Consider the following 17,612-nt stretch of genomic DNA (forward strand, 5'->3'; position numbering starts at 1 on the left):
CCCGTCTTCGTACCGCTAGTAGGACGCATATTGGCACAAGCGGAACCCTTCAATAGAAAACATCCACGCCTAAAAGGGCTGGATAAGAATAAAAGTAGGGGATAATGCTGCCATAGTACAAACACTCCTTTTTCAACTGCCGTTCAGCCGTTCACTCGACCGAACACTCGCCTTTGACACGCATGCTGAACTTAAGGTCATTTAAGAGTTGTCATTACATAAACAACCATCGAAGCTGGCTTCTGTCGTGTTAGTTCATGAAATAAATAAAGATTAATTATAATTTTAAAAATTATTGCTTTTCTAGTAAATTCGTCAAAAAATGTGGCATTTGACAACATGAAAATGCATTTGCCAATTAATTTTTTGGTAATTTATGAAACTTAAGTAAAAATTTTTCGGTGTGTTGACCCTTTGAATAGACTGAAAGACGCTTTGCTCTAAATTGTTATTACCTATAAGCCTTCAACCTTTTTTATCTTGTTCACGCCGCACGCACAAAAAGCAGAAGCATCTTTTTTCAATATACTCTAAAAAAATTTTTTTAAAAAACTGATTTTTTTTTGTTCTGGTGGTGCGTTCTTTCCTTAGTTGGTATTGGTGGTTGGTATTTATTTTCCCTAAAATTTTCTCTCTTCCGTTTTAACATGAAATGCATAGCATTATCTAGCAAAATGAATACCTTTTACTCCGCGCTCTGTATAGTAGTCGACTGATTATACGAGGAGCATATTTTTTTCTTTCCACTCTTTTCCCGTGGAAAATAAGCAACATAAGGCGGAATAGAAATAATAATAAAATCTCATTTTCGAATTTATTGTTCCGACTTTTTTCTATATTATATAAACTGGCTCCGTGCAGGTGGGTCCTTGTATATGCTTCTCTCTCCTTGATCAATTATTTGGTAGGTGCAGAAACATTTCACTTTTTTACCGGCCCTTTATCTTCCGACCAATTCAATCATGATTGGGGGTCGAAAACCCTTAAGGGAAGCAGATCCTCATCTCTTTTTGAAGACAAACTCTTTGAAATGCCTTTAAAGGCTGTCGCGCGAAACAACAAAATCCTTTAAACCATTTGGAAATTAACTGATTTATTTCTGATATTTGATTTCGAGCACTTCAAAAAACTACCGAAAGAACAAATGGCCAGAAATTTACCGATTTGTTTTTATAAACTCAAATCCAATTAAAAGTCGAAATTGATTTTTCAAATCATCAAAACAATTCGAAAACTCATAAGAACCCAAAAGTATTGAAAACTGAGTATTGATGATTGAAGCATGAATCGATTTTATTTTTAGTCGGTCCAAACTGCGATTACTCGTCTGTCGGCTTCGGCTGTCGGAAAACTATGTCTTACGTGCCTCTCTCGGCCAATTCATTCTCGGGTCTTTTTTCACCTGATACAAACAACCCTGCAAACCCAAATTTAATTCATCAGCAACAAACAAACCAGTTACGAAATCAACAACAACAACAACAACAACCGCAACCATCTCATTTTTCGGCAAGGCTTGCGAACACTTTTGGCACGTTTAATGCTTTCCAGCCGACATTTGAAAAGTTTACAAATCTGCCTGCAAAAAATGTATTCACCCGAACTTCGAACCCACAAGTTTCTAACCGAAATGCTTCTGTTTTAAGTTCAAATTCGCCCTCGCAACAAAGCCCCGCCGCAAACTTTTACCGTTATAACACAAATTTCAACACTAATACTCTCTCAGGCGTTCAAACTTCGGCCAATTTTTCGCTGCCTCAGCAAATCCGACTGCCAGTCTCAGATTCTCCAAACTACATCCAACTTGCAGCCGAAAAAGTTGCGTCTTTTCTCAACGCCGAAGCACCGTCAACTTTCCGAAACCCGTTCTCGGCTAACCTCTTTGGCTCGGCTCCTGCAAGTTCCGGCATCCAACGCAGTGTGTGGTCACGAACAACCGGTAACTTATCTGGCACTCCGGGTGGTTCCGGCGAGCATCCGGGAAAAGTCACACCCTCAATGTCAATGGGATTGACCAATCAGCAACTTCGAGAAATGCAAAGTGCACAAACGTTTGGACAACCGAGTCACGCGCCTGTAACGCAGGCGAATCCAGCTATCTATTACCATCCAAATATGGTACCTCAAGGAAACCTAACGCACACGGGTAACTTGAACCCCCAAATACAGCTTACCCAGCCGATTCCGCAGGCTAACAGAGGCCATTTGGACTCGACGGGTTCAATTTTTGTCGGAATGCCTCCGGGTCAACAAAGTTTACAGCAGGGAAACTCAAGTGCTTTGAACCAATTTGCCCGCAAACCGACTCACAATATCCTTACTCCTCAAGGTACCCAATTCACAACTCAACTTGGAAACATGGCCAACCCAGGCACCTATGGAACCCAACAGCAAATCGGAGGCTATCCTGGAACCATTCAGGTTGGAACCACGCCAGCTCAACTAGAAGCAGAACAGAGGTTCAGAAGAAGTCAACAACAACAAGTACAAACGTCAAAGTTAAACCCCACCCCCTATTTAGGCTTGAACACAAATTCAAACATTGCAAACGTTCCTCAGTTGGGGGGAAATGGGCTGAGCGGAAGTTATCAGTCAGTTTTTTCGGACTCCCAGTTAAACCAAACGTTCCAGCCTTTTCAGAACCCAGTTCAGGGCTCAATTTTGAACCCCTCAGATGCTCTGGGAACCCTCCAACGTCAGAATCCGATGTATCTTTCTATGGACGGTGGTCTGAACTTGATAAATGAGCAGAAAAACAATGAGCTTCAAATGCAGCAGCAGAACATATTGTCAGCAATTGAGCGAAGTAGAGGCTTAGATCGTCTGTCGGTGGAACAACTGTATAATCAGCAGAGGTCTCGAAGTCTGGATCAATCTGAACCCCTTGTCCCCTCTCCAAGTCTGGCAGGAACTGTTCCAGCAGCTCCCACATTACAGGCTACCTCTAGTTTGTCTCTTCAAAATAGTCAAATCAATTCCACCTCACGATTTCCTCAATTTCCAGTAGATTTGGCGCATCGGTTGCATGCACAACACGCTACAGGCTACCAAGTACCTGCGGAGTTCTCAAAAAGATCGTCTCTCGATTCCGGGTTCCGCTCTCTGGATCCCCAGTTGATAAAAAGCGGACTAGATCAATCGGTGCCGCAGAAATCAGTTTCATTCAACGTCAATCAAAATTCAACACCTACACATTCGAGTGTTCAAGCGTCACTTACAAAACTTTCAGAACTTTTTCCAGATTGTGCGGAATGTCGTCGACTCGAGGAAAACCGACGTCTGTTCCGAACGAGTCTCAAACTTCGCTCAAACCCGTCGGAAAGCTGGTCGGACTATATGAAAGAAAATGACCGTTTTATTAGCTCACAGGACGAAGACAGTTTGCGAAAGCTGGCGAAAATGGTAAGTGCAACGTTCTCCGGAGATTCTGACAGCGCCGACTCCGAAGGTCGTTTCACCCGAGGTTACGCTACCTCAGCTTCGGACTACCCATATACCTCCCGATACCCATCTGAAAACGCAAACAAACTTGGTCACGGGTTCGGATCGGCCCGATCACTGCCATCGGCTTATGTCGATCAACTTGAATCGAGCCTGGTTCGAGGCGCTTTGGACTCACCTGGATCCCTGCGGTCACGAAAGACCTCGTCACTATCGGAAGTGGACATGCAACGTCGCTTGGACCTAGAAAGGGACCTTTTGCGACCTTCTAGAAGCCGCGCTCCTTCTCAAGATTACTTGGCTAATACGGAGTACGCTAAGGCTGCCGCGTATGCCGCAGAACTCAACCAGAAGCTTGGCGCTTTCACAGCCGAAATGGAGAACTTATCCCTTGATAGAAGTAAGTTACGAGGAAGATCCAGGGATCGTAAATCGAACGAAAAAGATCGAAGAATGTCGTCTCGCGACAATACACTTCGGGAAAGATCAAAGTCAAGAACACTTGAAGATTCAGCGGCAGCTGCACAAAGATTAAGAAGTGCGTCCCCCGAACATGCTAAAATGAGCAGAAGGCTTGACCGAATAGGGAAAAGTGCTCGAGATTATTCACCAGTCGGAATTGCAGCAACAAATTATGGCGACAGCTACATCGGCGATGGCTTCAGCAGCATTCAGAGAGCTCGCAACCGAAGCTCGTCCAAAACCCGGGTAGCTCACGACGAAGTTTCTGAAAATTATCCGACACCTCGAAGACGTCTCGGATCGAACAAAGATCGTGGAACATTCCCTGACGAAGAACTTCTTCGTAAGAAGCCGACTCGCGACCGAAATCGCGAATCACGTCGGGGATCATTTTACGAGTCAAGGCCTCACGACAGAAGATTTGGCGTGCGAGATGCGTGCGAGTCTAGCAGCTCCTCAATCGACCGACTCTCCAGTCCAGATAGAAGAAACCGAAAGTCTGGCACTTATTTGCCAGGTCAAAGTTACGACTCGCAACGTGTAGGATCACGTGACAGGTCGTCGTACCGGGATCGTGACCGGCTCTATGAACGAACACTTGAACTGGACAAGAGTAGACGACTACCTGAAGTGCCCGGAAACAATAATTATTCAAACGAGTCCGGATACTCGTCGCAAAGTCAGCGTGCAACTCGTGACGATAACGAAAGAAATGCTCGCAACAACTCCAGTAACCACCGAGACTCCACAACTATGTTTAAACATTCCAACCAAGCCACTTCGCGAGACAATCGCAGTGGTTATTTGGCTGAAAATGACTACCATTATCAGAATTCCGGAAACTACCACAATGGTAACCCTCAATTTAATGCTGGAACTCATAATAACTATCACCAAAATAGTCAAAGTCAGTATTCGAATCAATATCAGCAAGGAAGTTATGGAGGAGGAAATTATTCACAAGATACCGGCAACATGCCAGCCCAAAGTTATGGCTATAACGCGAACTCCAGTGAACCGTATAACAGGCAAAATAACGGAACCAATTACACCAACATGCATGTAAACAATAACATAAACAGCAGCAACAATAGTTCCGGTTACAACAACAATCAGAATCAGAGCTACCAGCAGCATTTACAAGCTGGTAATAGCAGCAACACTGGGAATAATCAGTTTATGAACCAGCAACAACGAAGCGCCACGCCTCAAAATTACTACCCGGCGGTTAATCATAATAACTCGAGCAACACCTTTAACAACAATAACAATAACAACAACAACAACATGAACAACAACAACATAAACAACCAAAGTGGGAATGTAGGGGGAGTGATGGCTTCTGTTCCTGGAGGAAACAATATGATGGGGGGAGCTGTAAGCATGCAAAATAACCAAATGCTGAACCAAAACAACAGCAGTATGAACAACAGCAATACTGGTCACGTGATGGGAGGGGGAGGTGTGAACAACCAGGGGGGACAGATGGGTGCGAGGTAAGACGTGTAAGTGATGCTCTTTTCATGTTTCTTACCACTTATCAGGGGCGGATTTAAGGAGGGGGCTTTAGGGATTCGATACCTTCATTATCCAAAGCGTTCAATCGTTGGTACTTTTTTGCGCCATCCATTTTCTGCCAGCCAACCCCAAAGTTATCTAAAATTGCCAAAATATTAAGTTACTAATTTTTGAGGTAAGCCGCGGGCCGAAAAACAGCAAATGCTTTTGTCACAACTTTCTGAAAAGTACCCAAATATGGTACCCAATTTTGGCCTGTTTTTTTTTGCAAATTTTTTGCTTGCCGCGCACAAACTCTAGCCAAAAGAGTGCTCAATGGTGTTTTAAAAGAGGTCTGAAAATTAATTTGGTCGGCCTGAAAAACTGTTTTAAAAAATTGAAAAACCGCCCCCACCCCTCCAAAAAATCCTAGATCCGCCCGAACCACTTATTGCACAGCTTGGCACGTGTCACTTATAACACTAAATTATTTGCAGTACGAACATCATTGAGTGTTTTGACAATTCGAAAAGTGAAAACCTTTAATTTTTTTTACTTCAGAAAATTCCAGTCTGATTTGACAACAACGGTCAAAACGAACAAAACTTGACTTTTACAACAAGTTTTTCTCACGTATGGGTAAATTTAGACATAAAATTCTTTTATATAAAACTTGCTTAGAATGTCAGTTAACAAAAAATGATAAAACGATAGAGTTTGAAATCCGTATTCAACTGTTTTTCTTTCGGTATAATCCCAACACTGATTTAGAGGTCAGAGTAAGGCAGACAGAATTAGTCACTGATTGACAGGCAGGCACCATTAGTCACTGATTGACAACATTTTCCAGGGCTTATGTCAAACTTTTACGAATTGTAACAACAACTAAAATGATTATTATCCAATCCTCACACATTAAATCTATTTCTGTAAGTTGGAATTATGGGTTTCATTTGGTGCATTTGGTGAAAAATTCGAACCAAAAAAAGATCATTTTTGACTTTTTAGTCAGTCATAAAACTCGTGCCAATTTTGCGCCAATTTTGAAAAATTAGTGCAATATTTGAAACACTAGCGCAAAACTTTTCCTTGAACAATCGACCGAAACGGATAAAAAATCGCAAATACGCATGAAATTTTTTTTCGGCTCTTTTCCAGTTCCCCCCTTTCAAAATACCGAGTTTTATTCTTGTTTTACGTGTTATTACGGCTAAACGCGTGATGTTACGCTGTAAAGTATGAAGAACAAATCTGTTCAGAATTGTCAATTTGTTCACCATGCCAAATTTCATTGCATTATGACAATGTTAAAAAGACTTTTCAAAATTGAATTTGAAAGGGGGGGGGGGAAACTGGAAAAGAGCCTTTTTTTCAAATTATGTGTTTTTTTTTCACATGTGTTTCATACCAGATAAGCAACATTTTACATTGCATCTCGAAGTTTGTTCACCTCCTCGGCACTGTGATTCGGGTTTTTTGCGTTAAGTTTATTTTTCCAGTTTAAATTCGCACTGCATTCTACCACCCGGGGATGACCAAAAATACTAGTCATACAATTTCCATATATGGAAAAATGCTAGTCATACACTTTCCATACAGTTCCATACTTACAGAAAATTGCATGAAAGGTCTATGATTAGTATTTTTTCATATATGGAAATTGTATGACTAGCATTTTTCCATAAACCAAAAATATTGATTTTTTACATTTTAATTTCTCAAAATTTTTTGGTTGCGTTCGTAACCGAACACAAATGAGATAAACCTAGATTACTCAAACGTACTAACCAACGGTTTGGCCGTCTTGCATTAAAAATGCATTGGAAACAGCCTGATATGTGTTTCTTCTCTCTCAGATAAATAATATAACGAAAGTAATGAACTTTTAAATTTTGGCAATAATTTTCAAAGATGATTATTTCTAAAATTTGAATTTTTAAATTACCAGACATTGATCAAGGCATACAAAAACATGTCATACAAAAGAAAGAGGAGTTTTCAGCGTTTTTGAAAAAAGTTATGAAGAGAAAATGAAAAAAATCCAATAATAGTATAACCAGGACTACGTTATACACACAAAAAATTAAATTTTGCGTGCAAAATTTTTTTTCAAAAAATGTTTGTTTGAATACGAAAATCAGTTTGCGGTTGAAAAAAAAATTTTTGGAGGCAATTTCAAAAATACTAGTCATACAATTTCCATATATGGAAATTGTATGACTAAAGTTTTTTTTTCAGAAAACAAAAATAAAAATAGAAAACAATGGTGTTTTAAAAGAGGTCTGAAAATTAATTTGGTCGGCCTGAAAAACTGTTTTAAAAAATTGAAAAACCGCCCCCACCCCTCCAAAAAATCCTAGACCCGCCCGAACCACTTATTGCACAGCTTGGCACTAATTCACTTATAACACTAAATTATTTGCAGTACGAACATCATTGAGTGTTTTGACAATTCGAAAAGTGAAAACCTTTAATTTTTTTTACTTCAGAAAATTCCAGTCTGATTTGACAACAACGGTCAAAACGAACAAAACTTGACTTTTACAACAAGTTTTTCTCACGTATGGGTAAATTTAGACATAAAATTCTTTTATATAAAACTTGCTTAGAATGTCAGTAAACAAAAAATGATAAAACGATAGAGTATAATCTTTCGGTATAATCCCAACACTGATTTAGAGGTCAGAGTAAGGCAGACAGAATTAGTCACTGATTGACAGGCAGACACCATTAGTCACTGATTGACAACATTTTCCAGGGCTTATGTCAAACTTTTACGAATTGTAACAACAACTAAAATGATTATTATCCAATCCTCACACATTAAATCTATTTCTGTAAGTTGGAATTATGGGTTTCATTTGGTGCATTTGGTGAAAAATTCGAACCAAAAAAAGATCATTTTTGACTTTTTAGTCAGTCATAAAACTCGTGCCAATTTTGCGCCAATTTTGAAAAATTAGTGCAATATTTGAAACACTAGCGCAAAACTTTTCCTTGAACAATCGACCGAAACGGATAAAAAATCGCAAATACGCATGAAATTTTTTTTCGGCTCTTTTCCAGTTCCCCCCCTTTCCAAATACCGAGTTTTATTCTTGTTTTACGTGTTATTACGGCTAAACGCGTGATGTTACGCTGTAAAGTATGAAGAACAAATCTGTTCAGATTTGTCAATTTGTTCACCATGCCAAATTTCATTGCATTATGACAATGTTAAAAAGACTTTTCAAATTTGAATTTGAAAGGGGGGGGGAAACTGGAAAAGAGCCTTTTTTTCAAATTATGTGTTTTTTTTTCACATGTGTTTCATACCAGATAAGCAACATTTTACATTGCATCTCGAAGTTTGTTCACCTCCTCGGCACTGTGATTCGGGTTTTTTGCGTTAAGTTTATTTTTCCAGTTTAAATTCGCACTGCATTCTACCACCCGGGGATGACCAAAAATACTAGTCATACAATTTCCATATATGGAAAAATGCTAGTCATACACTTTCCATACAGTTCCATACTTACAGAAAATTGCATGAAAGGTCTATGATTAGTATTTTTTCATATATGGAAATTGTATGACTAGCATTTTTCCATAAACCAAAAATATTGATTTTTTACATTTTAATTTCTCAAAATTTTTTGGTTGCGTTCGTAACCGAACACAAATGAGATAAACCTAGATTACTCAAACGTACTAACCAACGGTTTGGCCGTCTTGCATTAAAAATGCATTGGAAACAGCCTGATATGTGTTTCTTCTCTCTCAGATAAATAATATAACGAAAGTAATGAACTTTTAAATTTTGGCAATAATTTTCAAAGATGATTATTTCTAAAATTTGAATTTTTAAATTACCAGACATTGATCAAGGCATACAAAAACATGTCATACAAAAGAAAGAGGAGTTTTCAGCGTTTTTGAAAAAAGTTATGAAGAGAAAATGAAAAAAATCCAATAATAGTATAACCAGGACTACGTTATACACACAAAAAATTAAATTTTGCGTGCAAAATTTTTTTTCAAAAAATGTTTGTTTGAATACGAAAATCAGTTTGCGGTTGAAAAAAAAAATTTTTGGAGGCAATTTCAAAAATACTAGTCATACAATTTCCATATATGGAAATTGTATGACTAAAGTTTTTTTTTCAGAAAACAAAAATAAAAAAAGTTTTCAGTCGTAGCACCCCAAAAAGCGCTGAAATGTTTTGCCAGCAGTTGAATTGATTTTTCAAAGCTTTTTTTTCACAAAAAATTTTTTTTTAAAAATTTCTAATCATACAATTTCCATATATGGAAATTGTATGGCTAGCATTTTTTTTCATACCATTTTTTTCCTTTTTTTATGAAGAGATACCAATTTCGATACCAAAACAACTATAAAATACCTTTGAAATTCGATTAAACTCATTTTGCAAAAATGTATGAAATTTGTATGACTAGCATTTTTCCATAGACTAAGTGTATGAAATTGTATGATTAGCATTTTCGGTCTATGGAGGTCAACCCGGGACTTGTTTATTCTTTTGACTTAAAAAACTGTTCACATTTCTCTACTAACTTTAATTTTTTTTTAAAATTTTCAACTAGCTTCACGAGAAAATTAGTCAATTAGGCAATTTATAATACTAAACTGCTTGAACATACCAAACAAGAATAGTCATTTGCTGGGGCGAATTTTCTTTTTTTTTTTGAAAATTATATCGACGTTGTTTTTTAGGGAACTTTCCGAGCTTTTCTAAACTACTATGGAGATTACACCCTAAAATTGCCTTCAAAACTGCCTTCAAAACTGCCTTCAAAATTTGACTGCGTCGCAGTCATATTTTGGAAAAAATCGGGCCAAAATGCCGTTTTTGCGCGTTTTTGAAACTTTTTGACCAAAATTTTGCGTTCTTTTTGCGCGCCCTCCTGTTTTGCCTCAATTTCAGTTCAAATTGGAAGTAACAAATAGTATCAATGTAGGTTTTGTGTGCCCAATAAAATTGATTGTGTTGTGAGCATGTGCTTTGCATATGATGATATTCTTAACTAGTATTTTTGTCGTAAATTGTTGTGTTATAACTATCACGGCTTATAGAAAACTTTTCGAACTTAAAAATAATTTTGAAACATGTTCTGCAACTTTTTCAAAAAATCTCAAGCTTTTGCCGCGGGGAGAAAAAGATATGAGTGTTTTAATCTGTAGCGGATTTAAAGGGGGGAGGGACGTTCTGTTTTTTGGTCAAAATCAGCAGAAAAGGGCTTCAAATGATCCAAACAGCCTTCATACAAGCCTAACTCCCCCTTGAGAAAATCCAAAAACTGCTCCTTTTTTAAACTAGCTAAAATTTTAAATCTGAAAAAGAGGATTTAAGAAAACTCTTATTTTGTTTTTTCCGGAAGCCTACCAACACGCTAAATTCAGTGTGCATTTTCACAGCTTTTTTCGCAAGGTGTGATTTTTTAAACATTTTAACTTCTTTATCAATTTCTATTAATTGTGAAAGATTCAAATTTCTGTAGACAATTTGATTTTCTCTTCATTCCAATCATAGGCTTTTTATGCTCTCTTCTCCTTTGCACGCTAATTAATTTCAATCGGATTAATTCATTATTTTCAGCTCAGCCCCCCCGAGCCTTCTTTCACAACAGACCAATCAAAAACAGTATAATAACCGTCCAATTCAACAGCAAAAACCCACCGATAACACAAACAGAAACAGCATCAACAACAACAACAACAACAACAACAACAACAACAACAACAACAACAACAACAACAACAACAACAACAGCAACAGCAACAGCAACAAAAATATCGGCAGCAGCACCAACAGAAATGACGATAGCCTTAACAGTAACTACAAGCCTACTAGCCCTACAAACACCCATCAGCTGTCTTCAAAGATTCCAGGCCAGACTAATCACCTCACCTCTCAATCAAGTGCAGGTGTGAACGAAGTGACTAACCCCCAACCCATCGTTACGCCCGGACATATTGCATTTCTGAACAACGAGAGACAGATGCTGAAAGAGGAAATGGCCAAATGCAAGGACTTCATGAAGATGGAAATAATTCCTGAAGATTGTGAGTGGAACTTCACTTTTATATTTTACAATAATACTCTTCATCTAAAAAAGTTCATAACAATCAATGTCATCACTGGGTTTTTTAGTGCACTTTTTCTTGAACTCGCAAGTGGCATCGCCTTCTTTTGTAGAAGCATCGTTTGATCGTGCTCCTTAGCTCTTAAAGTGAGCGTAGGCTTTCTTGAAAATTATTGCCATTGAATACCGCTCACTACATAACCATCCTCATTCCTCTTGGTGCAGAAAAAATGAACTAGTGGTTTTAAATTCTGGGATGAACCCGGTGACAAGAATATTTTCATTTGATTTTTAAATTTTTTGATTTAGGGTCAGTTTTTCTTTTATTTTCCGACCTTTGACCGGTGAGTTTTTTGATTCAGCCAGTTTTGCCTATCGAAATAATAGTTTTGAACAGAGTTTCATATACCCCATTGAAGATATCGACTCGCTGAGTTCAAATTTAAAAAGATATTTTACCTCCGGTTTTTTTAAAATGTTTTGAGGGTTTGAAAATTGCCAAATTGGCCATGTTCTGGACTAAATTATGCGCGCTTTGAAAAGTTTGTTCATAATGCTGAGAGCGTAACGCGAAACATTTATGCGTGACCAATTATTCTGCATAACAAACTCGTTCCAAATTGAATTGATGCTAGCTAATCGGTCGTGCGACTCAAAAATTTCAGACTTTGATATTGCCCAAGATTTATAGGTTTTCAATATTTTCTTTTCCCAAAAACTATTCAATATGAATTAAGGGACAGTCGGAATGTTCAAGGCTTTGCCTTGATATACGAGCAGTCTTGTTTATCTTCCATATTTTCTATGCTTCCATTTTTTTTAAATTTTGCATCTTTAATTCTATTCAACCAAGCTTATGTTTTGAAATCAATGCCAACCAATATTATCTTGAAATCAAAGTATTGGGTAAAATAAACTATAATTAACTTAAGAAAACAAATAGATTTGAATTTCAATATTTATTGCAGGGGAGGATCAAGGATTTTCTCGAGGGGGGATTTTCAAGATTTTTTGTCGACCTTTTTTTCTTAATTTTAGATAGACCAAAATTGATTTTTTCAGCTTTCTTAGATCAATATAATGACCATATTTTGACCAAATTTTCTGCGTCGCAGCAAAAATTTGAAAAAAACAGGCAAAAAAAAACGTTTTTAAGCACTTTTTGGAAAATTTTGACTTCTGGAAAATTTTAGTTGGGAAAAAAGTCATTTGAATAGAGTGCATTTGATTGTAAAAGGTCAATAGACTGTATGACATTTTTTTCCGTCTTGTTATAGACCTGACTAAAAGAGTTAATTTTTCTGTTTCAGCCATTGACTTCGTCAAATCAACCTTGAAAAGATCAAATCATTTAATTGATGACAACTTTTCACGCGCTTCTAGACTGTCACAGCCCAATATGGTAAGAATTTTGTCCAAGTAGAGAAAATATTTCTCTTTATCTACGTCAATTGTAATCTATTTATACTTCAATTGTAATCTCTTTTTTTTACGGTAATTGAGTGCTTCCGATGATTATAATAGTATAATTTATATTTCTCGTCGTATTGGAAGAATTGAATAGGACTGATTAGCTAGAAAATAAAATGTCGTGAAAGTTTATTTGAATTGATTGTAATTAAATGAAGCAGCACCCTTCGTTTCTTAATCTGAAATCAAGACTTCAACTTCCTTTTTATCCTCCACTTTGATTTTATTTTCCTATTCATTCGAGAAATGAGACTCCGTCTAATTTTAGCATCTTCTTTTGCTAATAAGACGGCGCATTCACAAATTAGTTCTGAATGAGGTCATATATATTTTTTGCAAAGACAATACAAAAGGGACGCAGATTTTGCATACTTGGGATAAATGAAGTTGATTTGTAGCTAATTAAGACTAGAATTTCAAATAATCTTTCAAGATTTGTTTTTTTTTGCAACTGCGAAGTGTCTCAAGGGAAATGCGAAACTAAGATAAATCTGAAACTAATTAAAAAATGGATTGTAAATTCAATTAGGCTACCGTCGCCTTGCTTGAAAACCATGCTACTTTTAATTTTCTCCTGAATGTCCCAAACGCCGCCTGATTTAACGAAAAGTCTTTCTTTGCTTAGTAAACACAGTTAGAAAAAATGATAAAAACAACCGGCATAATTTCAGCCTCGAGTCTCTCGAGTTAAAATTAAGATGCTCTCTGCCATTTTGGGCAATTCATGCAGTTTTCTCAAGAGAGGCAGCTGCATATAAAGTCAGTTGTATGCGACCGGCATGTACGCAGAGCAGGTCAAAATTTAATTGGACAACAGAAATTTAAATGACAGTTACCCGGTTGAGGCGCTCGATTTGTTTCGACTTTTCGACCAAAAATCGGTATGTTTCGACCGTCCCGACCAAATTTTGGTATGTTTCAGCTTTCTCGACTGTGTCGGCCGACATCTAAAAAAATATTTGTTCGACCCAGCATAAAATTGTTTCGACTTTCTCGACCAAAAGTGGGTATATTTCGACTGTCTCGGTAAACAAAAAAATTTTCTCGCTTTATTGTCGTCTGTGGTTGCTCCAAAAATTGTTCAAAAGGCTTTTTGGTTTCTCAGTGAAAACACATCTGGTTTCAAATTTTATTTAAAATTTTGGACCCGAAAGTTTAAACTTTTTGATCTAGCATTTCATAGTTTTCAATATCAGTCAAATAGCTTAGATAGTGAGACAGTTTCTATTGCGCCTTTCGAATTTTTTTTTTGATAATTCTTTGGTACACTCGATTTGTGGAAAAGGTATCAAAATAAAAAAAAATCTGATCTACATATGTTTCGACTGTGCTCGACCTATGTTTTGACTTTTTTGATCAAAATTGGTTATGTTTCGACTGTGCTCGACCTATGTTCGAACACGTTTTGACCTAGGTTTCAATTTTGCTCGACCTATGTATGAAATTTCGCGACCAAAAATGGGTATGTTTTGACTCTGCTCGATATATGTTACGACTTTTTCTACCATCAAATTACATGAGTAAACTGACAACAAAGTATGATATATGCTTCTTAGTTAATTTTTTGCGATGATAATTGATTTTAAAATAAACTACACGAGCCTGTAAAATGCAAAATTCTTCCACGAAAACTATTGTCTTCAATCTCTACTTTCAATCTCCCAACTTTGACTCAGACTGTTGAAGTAAAAATTGATATTTGATGGTGTTTCGTTAGAATTCATTTTTTTTGCGGCAGGAATCCTTAGGTTTTCAAAACTTAAAAGGTTTCCTCTAAAACTTTTTATTTTGCGTTGAGCAGACCTCCCGAACTGAATATATTTGGAGTTTCTCCGCCAAAATTGGGTGTGTCTCGACTCTCTCGATCAAAATCGAGTATGTTTCCACGTTCTGTGCGACTTACAATTGCTTTTCGACTGCAAATTTTCGTCAAATCATAAGTTGAGCACCTCGACCCGGGTAATTGGAATGTGAAAAATCAATTGTCACTTGAATGGCACAACCTAAATTTTACTTGCAATAAAATGGACAATTAATAGCAAGCACGAAGCATCACTCTTGAATAAAAATTTTTGATACGAGTTCGTTTTCCCAGTGTTTTTTGTTGTTTTTAAAAAATAATTGTATTTCCATGTTTAACACTAACAAACTTTGCCGAATTTCAAAATATGCATTTTTTACAGTACTGAAAAAACTTTAAAGCATATCTAAAATCAGAACTTAAAAATGCGAACTCAAATATTGCCGTTGCGTCTGAGAGGATCGAGAGGTAATATTGCTTGCATATCTTTTCTTTCTCGGTATTTGCGGGTATTTCTAAGAAACGTTTTTGCTAAATTTAAATACAAATGGACAAAAATTCTATGAGATTTAAAGCAAAAATTAAAAAGAAAGTGACTGAATTTTTTTGCCTCAACCGGTAGAACACAGTACAAAAAGCTAAAGTTAAAACGCGCTGTATTCTCAAATTGGGAGACTTGGGAGAAAAATGTTGAAGACAGAACTCGAAAAAAAACTTTAGCAGTACTACTTTTGTGCAATTTAATTTGCAAAAATTGGGCCAAAACATCTATATTAATACCGACCATTTGTGATGTTTTTCAGTTAATGAAAAATTACGCCACAATTACCGAATCACTTTCTCACATAATTTTTTGAAACTAAACCTAATGTGCAGCACAACACAATTTAAGGAGAGTTTATTCTCCAAAAATTGGCGCATGACTTAAAAAACTGATTTTTCACTAAAAATTGGTATTTTATACATTGAAAATGACACTTTTTGACTAGTAAACTAAAGCAAATTTATTTATACAAAAGTTAGAAGATTCTTAAATTTTAGAGGCTAACTCATGGGCTACACTAAATGCTCATTAGAGCCCATTCTTCAGTTTATGGGCTACACCAAAGGGTCACTTTGATTATATTTTGGTGCCAATTTATCCGTCAGTTCTGGCGTAATTTTTCATTGACTAAAAAAATCTGAAAGTGATCTAGCTTAGGTTATTTTTTGGCTCGAATTATGCAAACGAAATTGAATCGTTTAATTTCAGGTGACACTCTGAGCAACGTTTTTTATTTTATTTTTTTTTGTCTAAAATCGACCCAATTTGAAAAAAAAGCATTTTTTTCAAGGTTTGTTCATTTTTCCGATTTTTTTAAAATCAGCAGTGTATCTATAGCGTATGAAAAAGATAGGGAACAGTATCTTATGGCGAATTGTACCCTTTTACCATGCAAAGGGTCGCTTGTTTTTCTAGAAAGACTTCTTATAAAAAACCAGTCGTCACCGTTGTTTTCATTTCATTCCTGCTATTCTATTAAACGGTTGGTCAATTTTGGCCGTTTATGAGAAGTTGAGCGGCTACACACAAAACAAAGCGAAAAGATTTTGAAAATTTATACCTTATTCAATTATTTTCTTCTTCGTCAGAAAAAAGGTTCATCATCAATCACTTCGCGCCGGTCGGCGTGATCAATAAAACAAAAAATTGAGTGAAATGTTTCAAATAGCAAATTTCCAACTCTGAAGTTCAGCTTTAAAGTGGCAATAAATATTAATAAAACTTCAATATTAAACTGCTAAAAATATTAGAAGGAAACAAATTGCCAAAAACAACAAATAAAAATGAAAATATATTCTTAGCTTGATCATTTAAATTTTGTTTTCGTCCATTATCTCTAAAAATTGCAAAACATTTGTCTGATAACCGAAAAATCATATCTGTTTGTTGGAAACAGTTGCATCTTTTAATTAGTTATCTCGTCTGTTGATCTGGACTTCTTCGCATAAGTTTTAGATCTATCCGCTTGTCGTATACAACAATTTTAATCAAAAGTCGTATAAGATAACCCTGATTAAAGATTTATCAGCAAGATGTTGTTTGTAATACAAAAGTCGCAGATAACAAATGTAACTGTATCAAATTCAACATTTTTTTCTATGAACAATGTTTTGACACAAAGATTGAAGAAGAGAATCAAATAGGCATTGTTCTCATAAAGTTTCAGAAAAACCTCAAGCTTTTTTGAAACCTTTTTCAAACATTTTTTTGATATTTTTCTAGTAATAAATAGTTGTAAAAAAAAATCAGAGGCCAGCTTCTAATTTAAAAAATTCTGAAGTACAAACGTGAAGACTGAAAGTGTGGTTTAATTTAGTCTGAAAACCGAAAAGTTTCTTTTTCTCAAAACAATTTTTAAGTTTGTTTTGAATTCGAATCGTGGCCAAAAGAGCTTAAGTATGGCCATACTTGAACCCCTCCGAGCTTTTTGTGAGATACTAGCTTCGGGCTGAAGAAAAAACAAGCAACCTTGAACCAGAGTTATTTCCCGACCCGTTACGGTTTTATCTGAACAAAAACGCCGAATAAAAAAGAAGTAGCTACAAAATATGGTTTCCAAAAGAATGGACTAGTTTTCTTTTCAAGTAGTTCTCCAGTAAAATAAGTAAATATCACTCGCATTTTAGATCTAGCAGAAGTTAAAAATAGTTCATAATAGAGAATTGGAATTTTTGATGTTTCAGCTGAAAAAGGAGGTTAAAGTTTTTTTTCAAAAGATAATTGGTTTTTGCGTTGTTTGTTTTATTTATAAGGACTTTGTTTTGTGAGTTGAAAGTTTCAAAGCAAACAATGCAGAAGAAGCTCCTCAATCTT

At 36.3% G+C, this 17,612-nt stretch overlaps 1 protein-coding gene across 1 annotated transcript; it reads left to right on the plus strand.

The window, feature by feature from the left end:
- Nucleotides 1–916: 916 nt before the first annotated feature.
- Nucleotides 917–16,019, plus strand: LOC134854827 (uncharacterized). Its single transcript, XM_063871186.1, has 4 exons — nt 917–5,399; nt 10,998–11,464; nt 12,795–12,886; nt 16,008–16,019. Exons 1-4 carry the CDS (start codon nt 1,354–1,356, stop codon nt 16,017–16,019), a joined length of 4,617 nt encoding a protein of 1,538 aa, XP_063727256.1. The 5' UTR covers nt 917–1,353.
- The last annotated feature ends 1,593 nt before the right edge of the window (nt 16,020–17,612 follow it).

The sequence above is a fragment of the Symsagittifera roscoffensis genome, chromosome 9 (genome assembly GCF_963678635.1).
Source record: "Symsagittifera roscoffensis chromosome 9, txSymRosc1.1, whole genome shotgun sequence".
Classification (NCBI taxonomy): Eukaryota; Metazoa; Xenacoelomorpha; order Acoela; family Convolutidae; genus Symsagittifera; species Symsagittifera roscoffensis.